Raw genomic sequence first — 9,059 nt, forward strand, 5'->3', positions numbered from 1 at the left:
GTGACCTTTGCAGACAGGCTCAGTGGATGCAGAGGAGAGACCCAAGATAATTCTACAGAAATATGAGCACATGTTCTGGCTTAAACCTGCAGACGGAATAGATATAAAACTCTGACAGACTCACAGATGCAAGACTTGTGCAAACACGGAGAGTAAAAAGCAGAGAAAGCAGCTCTCATATTTTGCTACATGATCAGCATGGATCTAGAGATGGAAATGTCCATCAGCTGATTTGATCCAGACTGAAATACCTCAACAACTACTGAATGGATTGCCATGAAATTCAGTTGATACTCATGCTACCTTGGTGATCCTTGACTTTTCATCTAATGCCATCATCAGGTCAAAATTTCACTTCTTTAGTTTATGAGCATATACCTGTAAAATTAATGACATTCCCATCAGCCTCAGCTGCACCTTGTTGTTGTTTAATGTTAATAAACTAAATATTAGCATGCTAACAGGCTAAACAGATGGTGAACATTGTACCTATTAACATCAGTATGTTCACATTGTCATCGCGCGTGTGTTGGTTAATATGCGTTAGCATTAGGTCAAAGCACAGCCTCACTGTGGACTCTTTGTCTTGTTACTTCTCTGACTGTTCTGGAAATTTCTCAAGTTCGCAGAAATCTGATTAAACAATAACGCATCAAAAAATATACATAAAAGTTTACCACATCTGTCATAAGACATTATATTAAGGTGTGTAATCTTTTAAACCAATGTGAATGCCTTTAGTCTTCGTGAATATAAACAATTGTGAGACATTTCAAGTATTATTTGAAAGATATGTAACTAAGACAATGAGTAAATCTTACCGATATTTAAGGTTTTATGATAAAGTATTTCCCCATGAGCAATAACCATAGTTTTGGTCACACAGATATCCATTCCTCTACAAAATGAGGCATTAACTCCATCTTGTGGTGAAGAGACAAACTGTCAGTTCAAGGATGATTGTGGTGTTAAAAATAACACAATGTCAAACAGGACATGATGTGAAATGCAAAATCTGCGATGCTCCATGGGAGTGATTCATTGTGTTCATTATGTTTAGGTAGCACTTTTTGAATTCCCTCTCTCCTCCTCCACTTTCCCCATACTGTGCCAATCACCGAAGCACATTATATCATTAAATGACAAAAGGATACAGTCAAAAAACACAGGCAGCTTTAATTCAAGTACTGCTTTAGGAAAGAACATTTCTTACAAAAACAGCCTATTACTACATGTGACACACTCGCTGACCTGAACCAAACTCTGTTTTCATTTAAAATGTCAAAAATAAAATGACAAATTAAAACAACAAAATTCAGCATAAAAAATCCTGTTTTGTTGCAGAATGGTGACATGTACAGTTAATTCAAAATCACTAGTATTTAAAATGGACATCTCATTGAAACTGGTAGTACAGATATCTTTATGATGAGAAAAAAAACATTAAATTATATTAGGATCCTGTTTTTGTTGAGTTATGTTATCAGTCATGAAAAAACGACTTAGATTTCCTTCCATTTAAAACAAAAATACAACATAATGCAACTTAAGATGTCTGAGAAATTGTAACTGATTCACCAACTGAAAATCTGTTTCTTTAAATGCAACCCCTTATTCCCCCTCACCTTCACCCTTATCAACCTCCTTGTTGTCCTGTGGCACATTTTTGTCATTTTCCTCTTCACCTTCCTGCTTTGTCTCCTCTGAAATCTGTCTCTCCTTCTGCTCAGGTTTGTCTGTATCTGTTTTTGCTGTGGTCACATTGGGCTTTGGTGCATCCTCTTTTACGACTTCTTGAACGTTGTACTTTCTATACAGTGTATAGTCTTTTACCACGCTGATGCAGCACACAGCTTTTATGACCTCCACGATGACCGTCAGTTCTGGGTTTGTCAAATCCACTTTGTTTTTGGGGTTCAGCTTTCCCACAAGACCTGCAACGGTCAAAAAACAAAACGTCAAATCAGTTTTATACACTGATCATCAAAATGGTTTTCCATCTGACAAACTGTCAGATCATTATTAGCTGGATTAAATACACTTAACACTACCTGCAATTGATTTGATGATTTCGTCTCTCTTGTTGTGGCTGCTGTTGCGGGCCTTGAAGGCGATCTGGTAAGTAGCACAATTTGGAGTTTTGAACCAAGGCTCCAAGAAAGTAGTCAGGTACTTCACCATATCATCCTGGAAGGCCTTGCATGTTCCAGTTACCTGAATTGGACCAAAATAATCACACACTATTAAACAGTACTGTATTAAACTTTAATTATTTTTGATACTTTTGACTGTTGAGAAAGGCTGCACCTTATTTAAATGAACACAACAGACATACTAATTAATGATGCAGAGCTACAAGACTCTTTAAGTGAATAAGATGTGTAACATTAGAAGTGTTATATCAGCAAATAAGATCAATTAATGAGCCATTTTCAAAGACATCAGCTTATTGTAATAAGCATACAAGCTAATTAGGTTTAAGTAATTTGAAAGTTAAACTGGTCCAGAATCCCTCAACCTCTTGGATTATAACATCTGTCTGTGCTGCATGTGTTAAATCACCTGCACCAAATTAAACACAGTTAGATTGACTGTTATGATTTTAGCTTCTCACTGGCAGCATTCGAAGGATCACACGGGACTTTTTCTTCTTGGTGGTGTGGAGATCAGACAGGATATGATGGACCAACTTGTCAGCCTCTAAGAGAGAGCAGAACAAAAAAAAACAAAACAAAACAATTATAGCCATACTACAGAGGCATAAACCACAAACTCCTCTTTCAATTAAATTCTTACCCAGATTTTGAGTTCTGATGAAGATGACATTGTTTGCTCCGCTGTCCAAAGCCTGGAAGCGCCGCTCTTGCTTAGTTCCAGATGCTTGCAGCTGTGCCACTTCCTTCTTCAGTGCCACATCAACATCTTCTTCCTCAGCCTCATCTTCTTCACTGCTGCTCCCAGTATCATCTTGCAACTGTGATTGTGAGAGTACCACTTTTTAAATACCAGATTATAACTGCTACTGACAATCATTTTTGTTACATTTCATTTTTCGTACTTGAATTTGAAGCATGGACATTAAAGGTATATATCACAGTACATTCATTTTTTCTTACTATTTCAAAATAAATGCTTCTGAAGGGGTAAAGCACTGGTATGGCAACTGAATGGCAGCTATTACTGTACTGTCAGGACATATTTAACATAACAGAGGTATTTTAAGAACCTTTCTTGTGCAAAGCTGCAACAATAAATAGAAAAAAATACAGAACTCCTGTTTGTACATTTCTCTGCACTTTTTGAGCTTTTGGTTAGATCCTAAACTGCATCTCAGTGTCTCATTACTGCAATGACCATACAGTTGAATCTAATCTAAATTAGCCACTCAATCATTAGTTTACACTTCTGTTACAATGTGTAAATCACTTGTTAAACCTGCACAGAAACTTTTGAACACAGAACTGACATCAAAATGGCCTTTAGTTGTTAAATGCAGAAAGAGATAAACTACGTTCTCTGATCACATAACAGAACAAGAAACACTGAGGTGTCTCTCGCTCACCTTCTCGGGTCCATAGAGTTTATCGGCGTATTCATTGAGCAGATTGAAGGCCTCCGCGGTGCACTTCCTCTCGTTCATGTTGCATGTGATGAGGATCCCCTCCATACCCACCTCCAGCTCTCGAGAGCCCTTCCACCGCTTGTTGTGGTGGCCACCCCCGTACCGCTTCTTGCTCCGTTTCCTCGACTCGTTTTGCACGGCTGACATATTAGCAGAGAGGCTTTTCGCACGGGTCACGGCACCTCGTATTTAAACCCAACAACAGCGGGCTACCTCCTTGTTTTGGTTACTCGCCTTCGGCTTTATTAGCCGTTAGCTTAATAATTGAGGCTAACGCGCGCTTTTCGAGATTTTAAAACCGCGGCGACTACAATATATTAGCCACGAGAAGATAACAACTTACTCAAAACATGCGTTCAAGTTGAAACTGTGGCTGCTTCAGGTTACGACGAACGACGTCTCATTCAGTCACAACATAGCACGTTTTTGGTAGTCCTATACGGCGTGCGTGGAGGGACAAAAGTCCTAGACATTTTCGCGAATCGCAAATACAGTTGATTGCGCGTACCGAGCACTTTATCTGGAGCAATTTTAGGTAGGACCTCCCTTTGCACTCAAAATAGCCCCAATAATTCGTGGCATAAGTTTAACAGTGTTGGAAACTTTACTTTGAGATTCTGCTTCACGTTGACATGAAACCTGTTTGAGGCGACCCTTGTCTCAGGTGTTTCACCAACACATCAGCAGTTTCAGAAGTACTTAAACCAGGCACCAACAATCACGCCAGTCAAAATCACATTTTTATCTCCCACTCTGTTTGATGTGAACATTAACTGAAGCTGATCTGTATGATTTTATGCACTGCACTGGTTGACTGAATTAATGCATGAATCAGGTGTACACGTCTTCCTAATAGTGTTTCATATGAAGACAACGCTCAAATCAAGAAGCAAACACAACTGTCTCTATTATTATTATCAAACATGTAATTTCATTTCTGAAGCAGTAACATTTATGCTTAAGCATTTAAAATATCAGTTAAATAGAAGCTGTGATTTGACTACTGTATATCTTTCATAACAGGAGAACTCTCCAATATCTTGTGGCAGTGGAATAAATAAAATGTCCTTCATTATCTCCATCTTTGTGAGACTTGATTATTCTTTGATTTAAAAATATCTCAGTGTCAGTGTGGGTGCTGTGGTGCAGCAGGTGTAGCTCTTTCTCCAATACATTAATAGCTTTTTCTTAGTGTTGATCTCTGTTGTGGGATGACAGTTCAGAGTTGAGTTGAACTGACAGAGTGAAACTGAGGACCTGGCAGCAGGAGAGGCCACCACGCTGCTCTTCATCAGAGCCGACTCCCATTTGAAGAACTCGCATCCCTTCTGGATCCTGCCTCCGCTGCCTGACCGGCGGACCGGACAGCAGTAAAACCCCCGGCCGTGGTTTGGACCACCGTTGGATACAACCTGTCGCTTTGCACGGCGGCCGCATGCGCACAGTGGGGATGTGATCTTCTGTCCTCCTTTCATTGTCACAGGAATGGAGGAACAGTTTGTGCGTGATGAGAGTGTGTTGGTTGACAACGAGCAGAGGACGTTCTTGGGGGTGTACAGAGAGCTACAGGAGGAAGGATGTGAGGTCGCTGCAGTCTGTTTTGCTCGGTCACTGTAGATGGTAAAGGAAGACTTAGGAGTCTCTTTGTGCTTTATGTTTTGCATGATGACTGGTTTAGGTTTGGCAAATGAGGTATTAGGTGTGGAGGTATTTTCTGGGATGAAGGGTTGGTTTCTGAGCAGACAGGGTGTGTTTGTCCTGCAGTTTTTTGCAGCTTCATCTGACTTCTCTTGAAGTTGTAGAGATGTTTTAAGTCCTTTTTCGCGGCAAATTGTTTTGGAGGTCCTACTAACAGGCTTAGGCACAGCAAAACATGTATCTGGCTCTGAGATCATTGACTTCTGCCCCATCTTATTGAACTGATCCGTCCTCATCTTCATTGTAGATACAAAAGTTGTAGATAACTCACTGCTTTCAGAGTTGTCTCTCAATGTGACCTGACCCCTTGTTAAACGTGAATAGTCAGGCTCTTCACACACATAACAATCCACTGTCAAAATCTGACATGTACTCAGCATCACATTCTCCATCACCTTCATTCATAACATCATCACCCTCCAACACCACATCATCATATGATGGACCACACCTCTCCTCTGTTTCCACTAAAAGTTCTCCAGTCTCCTCTTCCTCCACACGTTCCACTGTTGCTCCTGTTTTTGAGAGCTGGTTTGGGTGAGGTAGATGAGAAAGGCAGCCCACAGTAGTTGAACACAGAACAAGGTTTTTGCTGCTGTTACTGTGTGGTGAAGTAACGTTTATCATAACGGAAGAGGAAAGGTTAGCGACAGCCTCTGAGGTAACTGACCTCCTGCTGCGTCCCCACAGCGATGTAGTTGTGCCATTCAGAAGTGTCCTGGGTGAAACCAGGCTCTGACAGATTTGAACAGATTCCTGAACTGAACTTGAGCTTTCCTTTGTGTCTGAATTCATTGTGTTGTTCTCTGAACATGACTTTATTTCACACAATTTAGGAGGAATCTTGGATGATGAGGGTTTGTTTTTGGTTAGCGTATTTTCCTCTTTATTGGTGTTGGGCTTTCCTTTCTTCTTGTCTGCATTTGTGTTTCCAAACATGGGTTTGGCGATGGATGTGGTCTATGAGAAGATGAGAAATATAATCAGCAACTCATACAACATAACCCATTCCTGATTTTCCCTGAAGCTGTATTGTCAAATGAAATTGTGTGGATAGTTGTTGGTGCTATATTCTTATCTTGCTCTCTCTTCTCTCCCAGTCTGAAGAAAGATGCACTTTAAATTTTATGATTTAAAGCAGTCCACTCTTATATTTGTTTATTTATATTAAAAACCTTCACAAAGAATATAAAAATTCTACATGTAAAATCCCTCTGAACCGAACAAGCTTCATCCATGAAGATTTCCATATACTGCAGTCATCTTATGGAGACAGAAGGGGGCAGGTATTATGAGCTGGGATGCATCGTTGGACGATGGCCACTCACCCTCTCAAGGCTTCTAGTGATCTTCATCACACACCCATCCCTCATCATCCTCGCTGCCAGCTGTGCTGTATTTCGAGCATCATCCAAACCTGAGACCAAAGAGGAAAAACAAGATACACAGGTTTAGAGTATGTCTATTTTCTATTTGGGCCAAATAACTTTTGCTCATTTTTTGTACCTGAATGTTCTCTTCCTGAAAACTGTATTCCGAGATCTTGCAGTGCCCCGTTCAGGCCTTTCGGTTTCCTGTTGTAAAAGAGCTGGAAAGTGCAGAAAAACGTTTTATTACAACATGAGGGTCAAAAATAATTAGGACTTAAAAAATTGATTAATTAACAGGCAGAAAATGTTACTGATAAAAAATGTTATAGTTAATAATTTATTAAATATATTCTGTTAAGGCTTCTTAAATGAGAAAATTCCTACTTTTCCCTGCTTTAAATTGAACACTTTTAGGTTTGTTAAAATTTGGTAAATCGGTGAATCTAGTAACTGGATTTGTCATTACTATAAAATAAAATTTAAAGAAAAACAATCATGAGAATTATAGGTAGATTAATCAATTACAAAATGTATTGCTCGGTCAAAACCATAGGTGAGGCAGCATGAAAGAGAGTAGATGTCAACAGAGAAAACAAGTGAGTTTCTACTTACTCTGTATGTGCTTCTCAGGTCTATCCAGCTGTTGAGTACATCAGGTTTATGGAGCTGCTTGCGTTTACACTCGTACTGCAAACAAACTCCAAGATCCCAGTCTGATACGCAACGCAAACGGCGGCGCATTAAAAATTATAATGTCACTTCATTTTCCATATGACAGTGATTTTCAATAATTTGAGTAAGATGAGAATAAAACCCATGCTATTCTTGTGCTGCAGTGTGATGATGTGTGTTACATTTGCACCTACAGATCCAAAGAATTCAAGATTCTTGTACAAGAACTGTTATGTCTGAAGATAAAAATGGTATTTCAGTCGGCATTTTGTGCAACTTTTTTTCCAACACAGGAAACACAGGCGGCTTACAGGGCTCATTACTATTATGGTACAATTTATGGTAACACTGAACAAGCCTTACCTGACCATGTGAGGAAAGTACACAGTTTTTGAGAAGGTGAAGGTGCAGAACATCTCTGTTGTGTGTTGGGAAAGACCACACCCTTCTCAAGCTGCAGGTTTTGCAGCCAACGGCAGAACCGAGAAAGACAGATCTGGAGGGGGATCCCTGCCTCAACTTGCATCTGTAAGACAGAGAAATGAAGCTGTCAGATGCAACGTAAAACTATATACAAGTAAACAGAACAAGACTGTGCAGTGGTCTTTGTAGTTGTTTATTTTTGCCAATGCACAGACACCTGCGTAATCCCGGTCAGCTCGGTGCAGAACTCGGACAGAATGGGGCGCTCCTGGGGTTGAACATATGTGTGAAACTCAGACTCGATGTCCCCTGAGGAGGTGTTAAGCACAACAGCAGGAAACTCAACTACAGAAAGGTGGAAAGAAAAGAGGGACAAATGTTATTTGCAATAAAGTGGAAAAGATAAGTGATCCCACAAGAAATATTAAAAATAGTGAAAATAATCAGTGCTACTTACTAATTTCCTGGCTGTAGTTGTTTTTCTCTCTCCAGCAAGTAGACTCAAAATCAATCACAATCAAGTATGAAAATATTTGATCTGAGGGAAAGCAGACAGTATTACACTACTGCCACGAAAATCAAATTTAAACTCTGTATGTACACATTATCAATTCAGACGATCACACTCACTTGATACCAGTGATTTCTTTGATCCAGAAGAAGACTGACTCCGCTGCCTCAATAATCCGAGCTCTCTGTAGATAAAGAAAAACACGTATAAAAACACTGCAAGTTCATGCTGTTTTTGCCAGAACTATTTCTTTTTACTGAATAAAATGTGTGCACCTACTGATTACCTTCAAGACTCAAAACACTTCATACACTAATTCAACACAAATGTTTAACCTAGATATTCAAACGTTTCTTTGTCTTTCCAGTTTGTTATTTGGATTGGCTAGTTAGTAAGTTACCAGGCTAACGGCTTGCGGTTTACTTACTTTGCCAGTTTCTTTGTAGACATAATAACAGTTTCATTAATTCGGAAACCGATGAGAATTTTGTCACTAATCTTACAGAAAACAGTGAAACTATGAAATAGTCTTGGCAGTTGCTACTTTCTTAAACGCAGCAGGAATCGCGCTGTTTTTTAAAGACCACGCATCCATGATTCTGAGCTCGATTAGTTGTGTCTGGAAGGCATAATCAACGGCCGAAACAAATAGCCGATCATAGAAAAGCCACGAAGTTTGTCGAAGCTGAACGAAGTGTACTTCCGGTTTTACTGTTTTCTAACAAAACAAAAGCATAAACACAAATAAATAAATAATGACGAT

At 39.5% G+C, this 9,059-nt stretch overlaps 2 protein-coding genes across 2 annotated transcripts; both read right to left on the reverse strand.

Annotated features, from left to right (window-relative positions):
• Positions 1–1,151: 1,151 nt before the first annotated feature.
• thumpd1 (THUMP domain containing 1) lies at positions 1,152–4,020 on the reverse strand. The gene is made up of 5 exons (XM_018702591.1): positions 3,563–4,020; positions 2,797–2,974; positions 2,615–2,700; positions 2,052–2,214; positions 1,152–1,934 (listed from the first exon to the last, which is right to left on the reverse strand). The coding sequence occupies exons 1-5, from the start codon at positions 3,767–3,769 to the stop codon at positions 1,612–1,614; spliced, it is 957 nt and encodes a 318-aa protein (XP_018558107.1). The 5' UTR covers positions 3,770–4,020; the 3' UTR covers positions 1,152–1,611.
• Positions 4,021–4,159: 139 nt separating this feature from the next.
• Positions 4,160–8,930, reverse strand: eri2 (ERI1 exoribonuclease family member 2). The gene is given in 10 exon segments (XM_018702592.2): positions 4,160–5,661; positions 5,663–6,280; positions 6,649–6,737; positions 6,827–6,908; positions 7,303–7,403; positions 7,726–7,888; positions 8,003–8,130; positions 8,243–8,323; positions 8,416–8,480; positions 8,724–8,930. Coding segments are annotated over 10 exon segments (2,280 nt in total). The 5' UTR covers positions 8,747–8,930; the 3' UTR covers positions 4,160–4,731.
• Between the last annotated feature and the right edge of the window lie 129 nt (positions 8,931–9,059).

This window comes from Lates calcarifer, linkage group LG5 (assembly GCF_001640805.2).
Source record: "Lates calcarifer isolate ASB-BC8 linkage group LG5, TLL_Latcal_v3, whole genome shotgun sequence".
Lineage (NCBI taxonomy): Eukaryota > Metazoa > Chordata > Actinopteri > Centropomidae > Lates > Lates calcarifer.